Source organism: Caretta caretta, chromosome 4 (genome assembly GCF_965140235.1).
Source record: "Caretta caretta isolate rCarCar2 chromosome 4, rCarCar1.hap1, whole genome shotgun sequence".
Classification (NCBI taxonomy): Eukaryota; Metazoa; Chordata; order Testudines; family Cheloniidae; genus Caretta; species Caretta caretta.
The window spans coordinates 130,824,323-130,842,509 of NC_134209.1; the positions used below are offsets into that span (position 1 = coordinate 130,824,323).

The window sequence follows — 18,187 nt, forward strand, 5'->3', positions numbered from 1 at the left end:
AAGAAAAACAATTTGATTCAAAGTGAAGAATAATTTTATCATTATTTATTGTATCACCACTACCATCTTTTGGGTACCTTCCTCAAAACCCATGAAAACAATGATAATAGGAAAGAATAGCTTCCCCAGTAAATCATTGCTCTACTTCTCCAGATTGTGAGTAACTGACCTCAGTTTACTTTTTTGAAAAGTAAGGCCTTAGGCAGTGGGATTAACCTTGTAGTCCTTTACAGACAATTTCATTGGCTGTCTTCTTTCCACAGGATGGTGAAGTGATTGGAATAAACACTTTAAAGGTTACTGCTGGAATTTCCTTTGCTATTCCTTCTGATCGCATTTCTCAGTTCCTCACAGAGTCACATGACAAACAAAATAAAGGTAAATTCTTCAAGCAACGCTGGCTAGAAAAAATACCATTCTAAATGATACTGCGAACTCGTATTTCAGTAGTTTGGTCTGTGTTAACCAAAAAAGAAATACAGTGACTGACTGCAATGTGCAGCATATCTATTGTATTTTTGTGGCTCCATTTCTATAATACCTCACAATATCTAATGCATTTGTCCTCACTAGTCCCTTGTGGGGTAGATATTATCCCCTTTTTATGTATGGTGAACTGAGCAAAGAGAAAATAAGCAACTTGCAAAAGGTCATTCAGGCCACATGTGGTAGAGCAGAGAACTGAACCTGCATCTCCTGGGTCCCACGCAAGTGCCTACTCATTGCATCATTCTTCCTTTCTGTTAGGCTACTCTACTGTACTCTGTATTATAGAATAGCACCATGCCAGCAGTAATGTTGAACGACAATAAAATTAGTTCATAGAGAACCTTTCATCCTGAAGGGATAAATTATATCCCTATGGAAACACATAATAACGTTATAATAACTAAAAGAATTAAACATTATTTTACATTTTCCTTAATTAGTACCCAGTTCTAAGAGGCAACTAACAAGCCTCACAACAGTAGGAAGAGAAATTTTGACTAAGAAACGCTGCTATATTCCCATTAAAAGTGCCATAACATCTATAATAGCCACATAGGGTTGACAGGTCAAAAGTGAGGCTCAGATCGCTATATAAATAACTTACAAAACACATTTAATTAATAGGGAGGTGTTCTGGAATGCATTTATTTTAAGAGACCTTCCTGTTTTTATAAATACGTTATTCAAAAATACTGTCTGGATTTTAGTTGTAAATTATCTGTTCAAGAACTGCATAATTTGCACAGATTCAGCTGGCAGTGTGACAGAATGGATAGCTACAGCTCTGGGACACTCTCAGGTATGGACTTGGGAGGTGGGGGCTGTCAGTGAAAGGCCACCAGGATGCAAGTCTTGGTTTCTGTTGGTGTTTAAACTGATAAGGACAAATGCCACCTACCTGCCCCAATGGGTGGGGGAACTTGATACGGACGGTAGTGAAGGGGAACGGGCCCAGCAGCGAGGGAGGGAGACACTCACTTAGGGACAGTAGGTAGCTCCTCCTCCTGAGCATCTCTGACACCCGTTGGCCAGCTGGTGGGGAGGGCTGCTGATTGGCTAGCATTCACCAGCATTCAACCTGGAGTGGGGGCATGTGGAGCCTCTTTTTTTGCTCCTGGAACCAGTTAAATGCCTGGTACAGGAGAGTATGGGTGATGGGCAGGTAACACCTCTCCCTTGTGTTAAAGTTTAATAAAAGTTGGGGCCTCCTGCTTAATTCCATGCATGTGCCTGTCCTCATTTTGCTGCTGTGTCCACATAAAATCAGAGGAAGGCTGCACACAGCTGAGGGAAGGAGTGTTGGCTTACAGCCTAAGAGAGGTTGTGGCGTCATTGTATGTAGAGATTTGGGATTTGAAGACAGCTTCTTGGAAGAAAAAGTGGTATTTCGTTATTCCTAAACCTAGAGACCCAAAGAATAGACAGTATCTCATATATAAGACTCAGAGGGAAAGTCATCAGAAAGGGTGAGAGTTGTAGATGAACCAGCTTAACTTGAGGTACACTTAGGAACAGCTTGTAACTTGACTTTAATCAAGGAGGATTTCCCTCCTCTTCTGTGTCTTTTGCAAGGGACAGGGACAACCCCCACCCCCGCATATTATCCTAAGGATGCAGGGAGCAGGCAGGATGGGGAATAAGATCCAAACACCCAGGACATACTGGGTAGCTTTGGGAGGGATAATGCCGCTACACTTTATTCATAAATGACTTCTATTTGCACGGTCTCCACTACTGCAGTGATGATGATCATGATGATGACGATTATTATTATTGGTATGGGGTAGCAGGCAGGCACCCCAGTCATAGGCCACAAACCCATTGCGCTTGGTGCTGTACAAACACAGAACAAAAAGATTATTCTTCCCCCTAAGAGCTTACAGTAAGTACACCAATTACTGTCAAATGTACTTCCCCACTCTGGACTTATCTGCTGGTCTTCAGGCTCCTATCTCTAACTGTGTCTGACACCTCACGCTGAATGAGTTGTTGCCATTTCAGATTCAACATAGCCAAAACTGATCTACTAATATTTCAGCCCAAACCTTCCTCCCTACCTCAGTCCTCCAGTGCAATTCATAACTTTACCATCCTCCCTTTCTCCCAAACCCATAACTGGTGGCCAAGTGGGGTCACTTCTCTAAAACCTGCCCCTTCCTTTCTGTCCTGACTGCCAAATTGTTTGTCCACACCCATATCCTCTCCCACCATGACTGCTGCAATCTTCTTTTCTTGGGTCTCTTCCCTAGTACCCTGCCCCACCTTCTCACGCCTGTCCATCCAAAATGCTGCTGCTGAAATCAGTTTTCCTATGCCATCCCCTCAGCCATGTTGAGTCATTTTAGTAGCTTCCCATTGCCTGAGCCTCACATTCACAGTCTTTGTGTTCAAGGCCAGACTTAGCCTACATCTCCTACCTCCCACTCCTCTACACTCACCAATGATTCTGGCCTCGCTATCCCCTTTATCTGCTTCTCTCACAGGCATGCCTGTGTCTCTTTCCATGCTGGAATGTCCATCCTGAACCTGTACAACAGGTTATCTCCCTCCTCTTCCACCATATCCAACTCCCTACTACACAGAGCAGACAAGAAGTGAAAGGGACGAGCCAGACCATTGTGATGTGTATGTACCATACGGAGTGGCCACCAGATCTTGTTATTTTCATCCTTGTTCTTTCTGTGTATGGCACACTTGGTTACTAACCCTCACTTGCAATGTCATACTGAATCAAGACACTCATCTGGTCAGGCACCACTTGTATACTTGTAGGAAGCACCTGGCCCATTTGCCCTGAACCACTGCCAAAGCAGGGCTATTCTTTAAAGTCATTTACTAGCCCATGCTATGGTGGAAATGTGGAAGGAATGAGTATATTTCAGCAGTTGTTTGCATGGTGTTAAGGATTAAGTTTGCATTTTTGGATACTTAGTAATAGCTTTCAAATTTCCATACTTACGTTGTTCCTTTTTATGATTGTAAATAGAATTTCTAGTTTTTCATCATCCTTTTCCTTTGGGCCAGTTACATTTCATCATATGTATTCGACATTGGTGAGGCCTCATCTGGAGTACTGTGTCCAGTTTTGGGCCCCACACTTCAAGAAGGATGTGGATAAATTGGAGAGAGTCCAGCGAAGGGCAACAAAAATGATTAGGGGTCTGGAACACATGAGTTATGAGGAGAGGCTGAGGGAGCTGGGATTGTTTAGCCTGCAGAAGAGAAGAATGAGGGGGGATTTGATAGCTGCTTTCAACTACCTGAAAGGGGGTTCCAAAGAGGATGGCTCTAGACTGTTCTCAATGGTATCAGATGACAGAACGAAGAGTAATGGTCTCAAGCTGCAGTGGGGGAGGTTTAGATTGGATATTAGGAAAAACTTTTTCACTAAGAGGGTGATGAAACACTGGAATGCGTTACCTAGGGAGGTGGTAGAATCTCCTTCCTTAGAGGTTTTTAAGGTCAGGCTTGACAAAGCCCTGGCTGGGATGATTTAACTGGGAATTGGTCCTGCTTCGAGCAGGGGGTTGGACTAGATGACCTTCTGGGGTCCCTTCCAACCCTTATATTCTATGATTCTATGATTCTATATGAAAATATAAAAAGGGAATTGGTCATTTAACTTTGATCCACCCTCAGAATCATGCTATGATTAAATCATAAGGAATAAGGATAATGGTGTTTCCATTCTGCATTGAATATCATCTAACTGAAAAGATTGGGTTGTGGAAGCATAAACTATTACAGTACCCTTCTTAGGAAATGCCTCTTTACAACTTGATTCTGGTGTAGAGGAGACCGCCATGACATTGTAAAATTAGTATGACTGTGGCTTTTAAAATCTCAGTTGAGCAGATAACTTTCAGTGTTGTATAATGTGCATAGTCATGAAATCCATACTGTGTGTTTATTGCACACAAATATGTAATCCTACTTACAAAGCTGAAGAATCAAAAATATACACTCTATTAGGAATTATGAGCAATATTTAAATGTAAAGTCATTTAGCACTATATCAAATGGGATGGTCATAATAATAATACCTTATTTATTATTACCATAATAATAGTGCTTTTATTATATAGAGCTTTAGCCATTCAAAACTCTGTAACAGCATTAACTAACCCTGAGTACCTCAGGGAGGTAGGTAAATCATCCATTATATACATGGGAAAATTGACCATGCAAAGGCTGGATTTTTCAAACTGGGGTACCTAAAATTAGGCACTTAAATAAGTGGTCTGATTTTCAAAGGTTCTGAGAATCCCCACCTCCCAGTGACTTCAACAGCTCAGCACCTCTGAAAATCAGGCCACTTATTTCGGTGCCTAACTTCAGAGATCCAGATATGAAAAAATCGATCTTAGCAATCTGCTGAAGCCCAAAGTGGGAATCACTGGCAGGGCTGAAATCAGAACTCAGGACTTCCTAGAAGGATATTAACAGTGAGTGCTGGGGTGAAAGACAGTAAACTAACAATTAGACTAAATATCAGCAAAATATTCTTGCCTTTGGGGACAACTAAACCAAAGCATCTCACTGGATTGGCTCCATCCAGAGCTAAGCAAGCTGTTGGGTTTAGCAAATAGTAATAATTATTAAAAATAATAATAGAGATAAATAGCTGCATACAGGTAAAGATACTGAGAACTGTCATTTGGGCTGTTCTTCATCTTAGAGTTGCATTCAGGTAATTGATTCACTCTATAGCTCAGTTAGTTATACAGCTTGAGAAAATACACAGCCCACCAGTAAACAGGAGAGGCTGGAGCAGTTTCGTTGTATCTGTTTGACAGTGGAATATTTTTCTTAAATAATTTCAGGCCCGCTGATGCAGTCTAAATGCAATGCGTGTGTACTGAGTAGTAGGAAGTTTTCCTGCATACCAAGTAGAATGCAAGATTAGTTCCTTCCTTAGAAGGTCTTGGTGAAATCCTCACCCCATTGAAGTCAACAACAAAACTCCCATTGACTTCAGTGGCACCAGGATTGCACTCTTACTGACTGGACAGTGGCAATACTCACATGATCAAGTTATTTATGTACATGAGCGTTTGCAGGTTCAGGCCTGTAATTTGGCTCTAACAATAATACTTTTTCTGTAGCTTTGTCTGTGGTTATGAATATTCATGCCTTTAGCCCCTTATTGACCTGTCTCATTTTGTATATTATCATAATCATCAATCAAAAAGTTTAACTTTGAGAAGAAGAAGCTGATAGTATCTAGTGTCTTTCTTATGCATGAAAATATCTCATAGAATAGAAAGCTTCTTAAGTAGTTAGGTACTTCCAGCCTTTGGGGGCCAGATTCACAAGCAACCTCCTGGTGCTTTGCACTACTCCAGTTTAACTGATCTGTTAAGCCAGGTTTGCAGCTGTTTTGCATCACTGGAGTGGCACAAATTATCTAGATCGCACTGGTGAATCCGGCACCTTCTGTTTCAGAGAACTTTAAAAGATCTCCTTCTCCATGGGTCATACTGGCTTCAGACTGAAGTTGTTCCACATATGTATAGCTTGATTATTCCAGCAGATGAACATTTTAAAATAATAATAATAAGAAAGCCTTAGTTACTGTGATTTCACTCTGGTGAGAGGCTCATTATTTTCAGGACCTCTTTCCATTCTGTGCTTGCTGTCTTAATGATTTTTTCTTCTGCCTCCTGATCCCTACAGCAATTTTAAGTGCTCATGAAAACTGCCATCTTGACAGCTCTGGAGACCATGGCATGGCACACTGTAACTCCAGCTTCTCCGCACTGCTCTGCCAGTGTAACTCAACTCTGCCCTCAAAAGGGCCATCCCTTTGTGGTAACAATGCACTGTAATTGATTCTCAATGCCCATTCATTCCTTGGCTTCTCTGCTAAGATTGCCAGCAATGCTGCCAATTTATACTCCCTCAAGCTGGTTTTGTTGTAGAAAACTTAACTTTAGCATATGACATTCAACTTGGAGAAATGTAAAGTGATGTACTTTTTGCAAAGAGAGTCTTAGGTTCTCATACGTTCTGATGAGAATGCTCCAAGAAAAGAAGATGCAGGAGTTCTTGCAGAAGGGTTCTGCCCACGCTGCCGCAGCAGATAAAATAATCTCCCAAAGTAGATCCTTGTGTGCATTTTACTATAATTACAAAACCCTTATTTTAAATGAGGTTTGTCAAACTCATTCTGGAGAGAGAGACAAATTCCATTTTTACTTATGGTCCATAAATCTTCGGTCCACGGCAGATCTCCCACTGGTCTGTATGGGCAATTTGTACAAAGATCTAGGGTGGAATAAGGCTTTACGTAGTAACTAAGCCATTATCATTATTTGTTATTTGTTCAGTGCCTCATTGTCACATTTAGCATTACCCACAGGGATAATAGTGCCCTTTAAGATCAGCACTCAGTCTTTCCTTGGTTTCTCATCCATCCCTGTTCTTGTACCTATTCCATGTCTGTGCCTCTTATCCTTTCATTCATCTGCATTTTCTTCTTTGCATCAATTCCCGATTCAGCCCCCCTCTCCATTTTGTGCACCATTGTACTGCTTCCCCCTTCGCTATCCCAAGTGTTAAAATGACCAGCAATAAAATAGTTAATGGTGACATTTAAAGGATCCTCCGACTTGTACACACTCTCAGAAACATCTTTTCAGACTGATTGCAGACTCAGGAAGGCAACACACTGCATCATTTCACACTCAGGTCCCACTCAAGTTTGAGAGGTTGCTTTTGCAAACATGAGAGCTAGGAACTGTGCAGGTATTTTTTTTTTTAAATTGAAGCTTGAGTTCTGAAGAAGCTATATTATATATATATATAATGCTATACAGGTCACATAAATGGATCTGGCACAGGGCCATGGTGGTTGACAGCCCTGTTTTGAACAGTAGAACTCTATCTGGAGTTTACTGTAGCCAGTTTTGCTCAATTCATCTTAACAATTTCAGGAGAGACTAAGCATTCCAGGGAAGGCAACACAGATAGCTGGAGGTATGCTGCAAGATTGCCAAGGGTCCAGTAAATCCCACATCTCTGGGGTGTGTTCCATTGACTTTAATGGGGATATAGGCTGTGCGAGGAATGCAGGAGCAGGTCCCCAGCCTGGGATTGTTTATATCCTGGAAAGAACAAGTATTAGAGGCAACTGTTTAGTTTCTCCTCTTCATCCTCTCTCGTAACGTGAGAGCAGCAGGATGCTCAAAGAAGTTCCAAGACAGTTATTCTGGACCAAGTGAGAGGAAATTCTCTTTTATACAGGATATAATCAACTGCTGAAGCACTCACCGCAGGGCTTCATCAAATCAAATTAGTACATACAGCAGCTTTTTGGCATCACTGCCACTCAGAACGGTTGTAGCTTCAGAACCAGTGGAGCTGTGCCAGCTTATAGGAGGACTGAATTTTGCCCCATTTAAACTCACTTGCACCACAAGTTCAAATGTGTAAGGATCACTTCACCGTGTTTTCATTCTTTGGAAAGCAGATACGTCGAGGGCACCACTGTAGTGTTCTATATTGAAGAACTGTAGTGCTTCAATATAGATACTAGCTTTGCTGACAGGAGAGGTAATCCACCTCTCTGAGAGGCAGTTGTTATGGCGGCTGAAGAAAGAATTATTCCATCAGCTTAGTGCTCCCTACCTAGGGTCTTAGGTCGGCTAACTGCATCACTCGGGGGCGTGGATTTTTCACACCCTGAGTGACATTTTCTAGTGTAGGCTGGCCCTAAGTGTCATGTAATTTACTTGTGTGGGGCTTTCAGAGGTGTCCTTAGAAGGTTCTGTCTCTATAAACGTGAAAGAGCCCATGGCACTTTTGTCTCATTGTTCAGGCACAGGCCTGGGAGGCAGGAGACTGGCTCTGTGAGAGATTGTCACATAACCTCTCAGTAAAATGGGGCTGATCATACTTATCTGCCTCATGTGTGGTGAATCTCAACTAATTGCTGTTTAGCGGCTGTGTAAATAGTATTGTAAAGCACTTTGGAGTGCTATGGGACCTGTTCGCTACGTGTGTTGTGCGACTAGTCGCCTAAGGTATTGTTTCTGCTCCCTCCTTGGAAACTTTTAAAACAAGAGAATAGGCCCTGATCCGGCGAGCAGTTCTGTATGGGGATTTCACAGTATGACCTGATAGTTAGCAAATGTGGACTTTGACAAACCAACAACGGAAGCAATTTCCAGGGTTGAGGACCTTTTACTGAGAATTCTTTGCCTTTAGCATACTTCTGATTAAACCAGGAACTCTGAGCTTGAGCACCACACGTGAGCTCAACTCCTGCCGTATCAAGCAAGGAAAGAATTGTTTTATTTATTTATTTAGCATTATATGTATTTAGCTTTTTTTGTGAAATTTCCATTCCCCAGCCCCGAATTTTTTTTTCAAAATCTCCTTTTGACGAAATTGACTTAACCATCTTTAGATCAAACATAGTTAGTTACAAAAATTTGCATTCTCTTAGGTGTAATAAGTTCTAAAGATTTTTGTGCTACTAAATCTTCTAGAAATCTTGGATGTTTTCTGAACTTTCCTTAAGTAAAACTTTTATAGTACTGAAACTGATCTTTTGTGACTCCCTTTATAGCAGCCATTATCTCAGCAATGGGACTAGAGGGGAGAAATCCTAATTTTAATCATCCATGGCTTCATGAGGGAAGGCACAAGACCTTAGAAGTCATTCTAATCACTATGCATGCTTTGCATTCTCTGTGGTATTAATCTTAGTAAAGGCTGATACTTCTTGCTTGTATTGGCTCTTACCATTTCAATGGAAAAGGTGTTCTTGTGATTGTTTGCCTAAAATCTTTATATATAGCTGCTGTGTTTTTTTCCAGATGGGAAAAAACGCTTCATTGGCATAAGGATGCTGACAATAACATCCATGTAAGTATCTTTTAAATATGTTTTATATAAACTGCACTGGTACACATAAAATGCATTATAAAGGTTCAGCAGTGGTTCAGAGCAACAAAGTTCAGATCTGTATGTAAACTTCCACAAGGTTTATGGAAATTTTTAGTTTTCAGCAGTGAAATTTACATTCTGGGATCAGGAAATTAATCATCTTACAGTTCTCCCACTCCTGCCACTGGTGACAATATACATTAATGTGTGCTTTGCAAAATTTCTCACTCTGCTTTTCCCAGTCAGCTGACGTTCTGTCAGAATCCAATTCCTTTTCCACAACCAAAATGAAAGTCACACTAAGCATTATTTTGATACAAGGGCAGTACTTTTTCCTTTAGTCCAGATACAGTGTAGGACTAAAAACTCCATTCATTTGTCCCATCTCACAGCTTACTTTGAGAAACCAACAAACTCCCTTGCCAGCTGAATGTATGCAAAAGAACTGGCAGAATAAGAACAATTTCTTCCAATTCTATCTCTTCATCGTATTTAACATAAAATCTGTAATTGTCTAGTGTCTGAAATATCACTGGAGAGCAAATGAATGAACGTAAGAATGGCCATACTGAGTCAGACCAATGGTCTGTCTAGCCTAGTATCCTGTCTTCCAGTGGTGACCAGTGCCAGTTGCTCCAGAGGGAATGAACAGAACAGGGCAATTTTTCTTGAGTGATCCATCCCCTGTCATCCACTCCCAGCTTCTGGCAATCAGAGGTTTAGGGAAACCCAGAGCATGGGGTTGTGTCCCTGACGATCTTCGCTAATAGCCATTGCTGGGCCTTCCTCCATGAGCTTATCTAATTCTTTTTTGAACCCATTTATACTTTTGGCCTTCACAATATCCCCTGGCAATGAGTTCAACAGGTTGATTGTGTTGTGTGAAGAAGTACTTCCTTATGTTTGTTTTAAACCTGCCACCTATTAATTTCATCGGGTTCTTGTGTTATGTGAAGGAATAAATAACACTTTCTTATTCATGTTCTACACACCATTCATGATTGTATAGACTTCTATCATATCCTGCCTTGTCTCTTTTCTAAAATGAACCGTTCCTTCCCCATACTTTGCCAATTCAAATATACCATTTTTGAGATGGGATGACCAGAACTGCATGTAGTATTCAATTTGTGAGTGTACCATGGATTTATATAGTGGCCTTATGATATTTTCTGTCTCATTATCTATCTCTTTCCTAATGGTTCCGAACATTTAGCTTTTTTGACTGCTGCTGTACATTCAGCAGATGTTTTCAGGGAAGTATCCACAATGACCATCGCCATATTTGGGGTTTGGAAGGAATTTCCCCCGGATTGGCAGAGACCCTGGTGGTTTTTCACCTTCCTCTACAGCATGGGGCACGGGTCACTTGCAGGTTTAAACTAGTGTACATGGTGAATTCTCTGTAACTTGAAGTCTTTAAACCATGATTTGAGGACTTCAGTAACTCAGCCAGAGGTTAGGAGTGAGTGGTGAGGTTCTGTGGCCTGCAGTGTGCAGGAAGTCAGACTAGATGATCACAATGGTCCCTTCTGACCTTAAAGGCTATGGGCCTATGACTGCATGATCTTGCTTGAGTGGTAACACCTAATTTAGATCCCATCATCTGTATTATATTGGGATTATATTTCCAGTGTGCATTACTTTCCATTTATCAGCATTGAATTTCATCTGCCATTTTGCTGCCCAGTCACCTAGTTTTGTGAGATCTCTTTTTAACCCTTTGTACTCTTCTGTTTACACTATACAATTCCTCTTTTACACCAATAGTTCTGTCTCCAGTGTGGCAGAAGGCTGTGTGACTAAACACCTGTTTGCAGCATATCCAGCTGATGTTTTTGACTAAACAGTTTTTATTTTATTGAGTTATATTTTTGCTGTCTCCTGCATAAGGGTCAAATCCTCAGCATGAATAAATCAGCGTGTCTTCATTAACTTCAGCAGAAGCTGACAGACACCAGCTGAGGATTTATCTTTAAATATCATGACATATGCAGTCAGTGTGAGGCATTGCTGCATTTGCAGTATCTAAAGAAATACAGCAAGAAGTTGCCCTTTTTTGGTAAATAACAGTGTCTGTGTGTGTGTGTGTGTTTTTAACTCTATTAACTTCATGGGAGGGGGAGGGGGGGAAATTAAGCGGTTTGTGAAGCAGTGAAGGTTTCCTTCCTGTCTGACTGCATAGCTCACAAACTCTCCGCTTAGGAGACTGAAGCACAGCTATCCATGCGACTGAGGTTGAAAGTCTTCACACCCAGAGAGAGGCTTGAAGCAACTCTGTACCCTAAGCCTGGGAGTCAGTTATCCTCCAACATTACGGGGGCCAAGGTGTTTTACAATCTGTATTTTACACTGGCTCCTTACTCTAAAAAAAGCCAAATGCAGAACACTTGAAAGCAGAGTAAAATTTCCCAAACAAGATTTTTCTTGAAAAACTCGGGAGTCTGGTCTTGCTGTGGACCAGACACAGATCTCCTGTTTACGACTGGAGTTTTCAAAAGTGTTGTATTTTTAATTGAGGACACAATGAGAATGAAATGCCAGAATAAACAAACTGGACTATTAGCAAATGTTTGCCTTATCACCAGTGTGAATGTTACGCAGCTTATAAACTCTCTGGGCCATCTTTCCATTCTGCGTTAGTACAGCACTTAGAACAATGGGGTCAATGACTGGAGCTCTTAGGTGCTTCCACAATACAAAGCACAACAATAACAGAACAAGCTATTTCTGCATGAGGTACAAGAGAATAATTATGGCATGTGCCATTGAGGATGCATGATAGTAAATCTGATTCCTTTAAAAAATCTGCTGATATAGAGAGTGTTTTTCATTCAGGCAATTTTAATGCAAGATGATTTGAGGATACATACTTAGGTTAAGTAATGTATTTTATTACACTTATTTTATTCAAGAGAAAACTCAAGAATAATGTGCTTTTGAAAATTATTTCACTTTGAAACAATTACTGATTTCAATATTTCTATCTTCTCTTAGCCTTGTGGAAGAACTAAAACTCAGTAATCCTGATTTTCCTGATGTGAGCAGTGGAATTTATGTACATGAAGTTGTTCCAAATTCACCTTCTCAGAGGTAGGTGGAATCCAAGGCAAACATAATTTTTCTTCATGTTGAAGATACTTATCCAACAGAAACTGGCAGGCAGTGTTGTTGTTTAAGGTCTTGCATGTTCTTGCTTTATATTATTTTTGCTTTTCAAAGAGAATTTGGGCCTTTTAGTAAAATACCTGTTAAAATATTTTGATGAATTTCTATTAACATTTAAAATGGTCAAATATTTATAATATCATTGCTAAGGGCAACATCTTAAAGTATTAGCTAGTTTGAATTTTTAAATAAATAAACATGCTTGAACAACGATGTAACCATATTTGTATTTGAAAGGGAAAATTAAGTGTGAATAAATTTAATATAAATGAGGATGCTGCTTGCCAATCTTTGTTGAATAAACGTCTTCATATGTTCCCTATTATTATGATATAGTAGCCGTTGGCTTGAATTTTCTACAGACTAGGCTCAGTTTTCAAACTTCATTTCATACTAATATTGTTAAGGCCCAACACTTCATCTTCAAGGAATGAATGATTGTTTTTTCAGGCTTTCTACATATCAGATTTTAAGACTTTTTCTAGGAATTAATAAGAAAATTGGAGGATGAACTAAAAGTCATTCAGATAAATATTTGAAGGCAAAGAGAAAATTAATGACCAGCATTTTGGTCAGTACATACCGTCCACTTTAGAATTTTTAGAAGTAGAATTTGTTTCTTCTTAGGGCATTCAGTGTTATTACGGGGACAGTCCAATCTTGGATGAACTAGAAAGACTCACTGGTGAAAGGTATCTTTCATGTCTATGTTGTTATAGGTACTGAAGTTTTGAGAAAACAATACCTAGTGAAAACTAGATTTGTGTTCTATCTGTCCTCACTGTTTTAGAAGACAGATCTTCAATTCAATGCTCTATGGGCACCATTTTTCATATAACATTTTTTTTTTTCAAAGATCGCAGATTCAGCAATGCCAAAACATTTTGCAAATTTGTGTAGATTTTGCCAAATGACTCAGTTTGGAAAAAAATTCAAATAAATCAAAACATCTCATTTCAATTTTTCAGTTTTGAAATGACTTTTTTGTTTCAAAATTTTCTTTATTTTTAAAAATTGAAATATATTTAAAAATTGTCAAAATCAAAAAGAAACATTTTGATTTTGTCAAAATGAAGTATAAATCTGAGCAAAAGCAATTTTGTTCAACTGTGTAATTCACTAAAAATTCAGAATTTTAATTTTTTATCCATTCTGAAATGATTTTTCAACTTTTTGAAATTGCTAACAAACCAAAAAATCCATTATTCGCCTAGCTCTAATGCTTCATGTTTGATTCTAGAAAATTGCCGAGATTACAGTTTACTGTAGTTAGTAACACCCTGAGTGAAAATCAACCCTAAGGAAAGGCTGAGAGCAAAACTTATGTGCCACTTACGTCAAATAAGTGCTGCATAGACCTTGTGCTGGTCTTCTATACAGGGTGAATGTAATGCCCTTGACTACACAGCTTAATCCTTGCTTTATCTTGCTTATGCAGAGGTGGCATCAAAGATGGAGACATCATTGTCAAAGTAAATGGACGTCCTTTGATGACCTCCAGTGACCTGCAAGAGGCTGTGATGAATGAGTCACCTCTACTACTTGAAGTTCGAAGGGGAAATGATGACTTGCTGTTTAACATAGAACCTGAAGTTGTCATGTAAATCAAACTGAGGAAGCTCACACCATAACTAAACTCACTTATTCTGAAACATCAGATACCTCCTTTACAGCTGCAGTAATTATACTTCCTGTTGACTAATGACAAGGTGGACTAACTTGATTGCCTGAGCCATGTCTGTACATAGTAGCTAAATTTAATTAGGTTACAAAATGAAAACAAACGTGATTTTACTTTCAAAGTAATTTTGTTAAAATATATTTTGAGGATAACAATAAACAACCCCACAATGTGTGTAAATTGGGCACATTAATCATATCTCTGCCCTTGCAGGGGCCTCGGGCACTGGTGCACTTTGGCCCTTCTATTCTTTGCCTGTGGCACATAATAGTCTAATCTCCTGTGACGGTAATGCTTTGGTCTAATTTTGGTTGTTGGCGTTAGTGTGTGGGTACTGGGTGGTACTGATGGCCTGTGATGTACAGGTCTTCAGACTGGAACTGGTGGTCCCTCTTAATGGTCATGGCCTTAAACTCTATGACTCTTTCTGGGGTGTCACTATAGAAACTGGCTCCAATCCCAGTCCCTTTAAATTTAATAGAAGTTTTGCCATTGATGGCAGGGTCAGTCCTGTAATTTGAAAGTCCATAACTCCATCAACAGTGAGAAAACATGGTTAAAAAGGAGAAATTGCCATTGGATGATTATAAGCAGGATTTTGACACAGCAGAACTAAGCTACTTTGACCAAAAGCTGAGCTTTTTTTTGTTTGTTTTTGCATTTCTTTGCCTCTTTGAATGTGAAATTAGCATTGACAAAGCCTTTATTTGTTCTTGGAGCTTGTACATTATATGTGAATGCAGGTGGGGAAAATCTGTAAATATAAAAATGGTATGAAAGTGGTAGCAGGCTATAGAGTGTTACACCTAGGTCATGCAATTCTGGAATATAGTAAATGATTCTTATAGAATTAATGCTTTAGTTAAATATATAAAAGTCAAAACAGTGTGCAGAAAAAGAAGTTTGAAAGTTCACAGTATTTTTACAGGGTTTTTTAAAGTCATGGTACAAATTAGTTTTTCATTATACCGGTACACTTTGCTGAAAAATTGATATACTACTTATGCTTGTACTGTATATGTTTCTACTGTAAGGAAATTGAAGTTTACACAAATAAATTTTGCTTTGCATCGCTGTTAATTATTTTTGCGAATAGTCTCTTGTGCTGGAACAGACTCTCCCAAGAGATGATTTAGCTAAAGAAAGTTAGGCTGATTGATATGAAAGCCTTTTAAAGGCTACAGAAGCCTTGATTTTGTAGCTTTGGAACGTAATTTTTTTGCTGAGATTCTGCCCTTACTTAGCCTATGTTTAGTAATGCCTTATGCACATTATAATTCACATTTTATAATGTGATTTTCATATTTTTATTATTATTATTTGTACTACGATGGCAACTAGAGAACCCTGCTAAGATACAGTTGGGGAACTGAGGCACGGAAAGAGTAGGTAACTTGCCCCAGGTCAAACAGGGTATGTCTACAATGCAATCAAAAACCCACTGCTGGCCAGTGCTGGTTGAGTTGGGCTGAGGGGCTGTTTTGGAGCCTGGGGTCTAGCACCCTGCGAGGTGGGAGGGTCCCAGAGCTTGGGCTGCAGCCCACGCCCGAACATCTACACCGCAATTAAACACCCCTTAGCCCAAGACCTGCAAGCCTGAGTCAGCTGGCACAGCCACGGGTGACAATCTGCAGTGTAGACATACTCACAGTAAGCCTGGGGCACAGCCAGGAACTGAACCTAGCTCTTCTGAGCCCCAGTGTCTAAAACATAAGAGCTGCCCTTCTCAGTGAAGTTCACCATCATTCCTACCTCATGTGCAGGAATTTTCTAAGGCCACTGTCTTTGTTCTGTCTTGTCAGGGACTCTCTTTAAAACTAGCCAAACATTTTAGTCTTGGGTATTGATTCGGCAAGCCTTGTACATGTGGAACTCCCACGGAAAGCTACAAGAGTTCTGTATGTGGATCAGATCAAGCCCTTTGCAGTAAAATACATGCACAGGCCCCAAACCTGCAAATACCTATGCAAGTGCTTAACTATTAATGTAAGTAGTCTCACGTTTTCTGTATAGGTTTCAGAGTAACAGCCGTGTTAGTCTGTATTTGCAAAAAGAAAAGGAGTACTTGTGGCACCTTAGAGACTAACCAATTATTTGAGCATAAGCTTTTGTGAGCTACAGCTCTGTATACAAAGCTCAAGCTTTTTGGCACCTGTGACAGGGCGCATGAACCCCACACGAGCCTGAAAAGGGTAAAGGAGCTGCTCTGTGCTGGAGTAGCCCTGCCCCACCACATCAGTAAGTCATGCCAAAAGTGGAGGAGGATTTTAAAAGGAGGAAACTCATTTCAGTAATGGGCAGCTCTGGGGAAGGGGACAGAGTGTTGAGCATCTCAGCTCCCAGGAAGTGGCTTGGTAGCCAGCAGAGCTCATGCCCTTGCCTAAAAGGAATACAGGTTCTTTCTGTTGAAGGGGGAAGACTGTATCCTACAGCTCTTACTAGAGAAACAGCGGACTTTGAGTTGGACTTCAGCCCATGCAGGGCCCCTCTGAAGAAAAAGAGGTTTGTGTCTTAGCTGGGACTACCTGTTTATTTTCTCTTTATTTATTTTCTTTTGCTGCTCCTGAGTGGTTGGTCTGTTCTCTGGCGTACTGAAAGGGGGAGAAGTATGCAGAAGGGCTTGGCTGGATGAGAACCCATCACTGCCAGAGTTCTACAGAGGGCTCCTACTGTAGCAGCTGGACCTAAGTGAATGCACATTCCCTGCAACACCCCAAAGGGCTGCAGTGGTAGCATCAGGTTCTTGACAGGACCATGTAAGTTATTACTGCATTTAAAAGAAATCACAAAAGTTTCTTTATACTGAGATAATATGGAGTCCTAATGTGATTTTTTTTTTTTTTTAGCCAAAGCTAAAAGCTTATAAATAAGACCCTGTATAATGATTGTTTGCAGTGTTGCTGTAGCTGTGTTGGTCCCAGGCTATTAGAGACCAGATGGGTGAGGTAATGTTTTATTGGACCAACTTTGGTTGGTGAAAGAGACAAGCTTTCAAGCTACACAGAGCTCTTCTTCAGGTCTGGGAAAGGTAACCAAAGTGACTCAGAGACCTTTAGTTGCTAAGCATCCCTGTGTAGTTTATTTACACTTGCTCTTTCCACCACTTTACTGATTCATACACCATAATTATTATTCAGGTTTCAGAGGAACAGCCGTGTTAGTCTGTATTCGCAAAAAGAAAAGGAGTACTTGTGGCACCTTAGAGACTAACCAATTTATTTGAGCATGAGCTTTCGTGAGCTACAGCTCACTTCATCAGATGTTTACCGTGGAAACTGCAGCAGACTTTATATACACACAGAGAATATGAAACAATACCTCCTCCCACCCCACTGTCCTGCTGGTAATAGCTTATCTAAAGTGATCAGCAGGTGGGCCATTTCCAGCACAAATCCAGGTTTTCTCACCCTTATTATTATTATTATTATTATTCAGTTTCTCCTCACTTCTCTCAGAGGAGATAGAAGAGATCCTTCCCAGTTCTGCAAGCCTGCCTTTTCTCCCTTGTACTCCCTTGCTGTACCTTATTATACCTCCTGTGTTAATGGGCCAATTTTCTCATTAGTCTTCCGCCAGCCCATTCTAATCCACTAAATTCAGCTGTTGGTTCCCAGTACTCTGTCACAATGTCACAGCTAAATACAAGGTGGAACAAATTGTTTAGTTTAAGTAGTTAACACATTTCAAAGGACCACTCAAGGTGAATGTAGACCATTAACAACTCTGCAGTCATAGGATAAAAAAGGGAGCTAGGGTGTTACAGATTGTTCTTGTAAACCATACATCCAGTGTTTTTATTAAGACTGGTTTCAGAGTAGCAGCCCTGTTAGTCTGTATTCACAAAAAGAAAAGGAGTACTCAAAAGGAAAAAGAGCTGTAGCTCACGACAGCTTATACTCAAATAAATTTGTTAGTCTCTAAGGTGCCACAAGTACTCCTTTTATTAAGACTGTGATT

The 18,187-nt window shown here is 40.1% G+C and overlaps 1 protein-coding gene across 1 annotated transcript in view; it reads left to right on the plus strand.

Annotated features, from left to right (window-relative positions):
* The window catches only part of HTRA3 (HtrA serine peptidase 3), a 41,163-nt gene extending 25,853 nt beyond the window's left edge, over nucleotides 1-15,310 (plus strand). The window contains exons 6-9 of the mRNA XM_048848989.2: nucleotides 264-378; nucleotides 9,312-9,360; nucleotides 12,379-12,474; nucleotides 13,988-15,310. Coding sequence (XP_048704946.2) covers nucleotides 264-378; nucleotides 9,312-9,360; nucleotides 12,379-12,474; nucleotides 13,988-14,153 — 426 coding nt within the window. The 3' untranslated portion in view covers nucleotides 14,154-15,310. The remainder of the gene's footprint in view (nucleotides 1-263; nucleotides 379-9,311; nucleotides 9,361-12,378; nucleotides 12,475-13,987) is intronic.
* The last annotated feature ends 2,877 nt before the right edge of the window (nucleotides 15,311-18,187 follow it).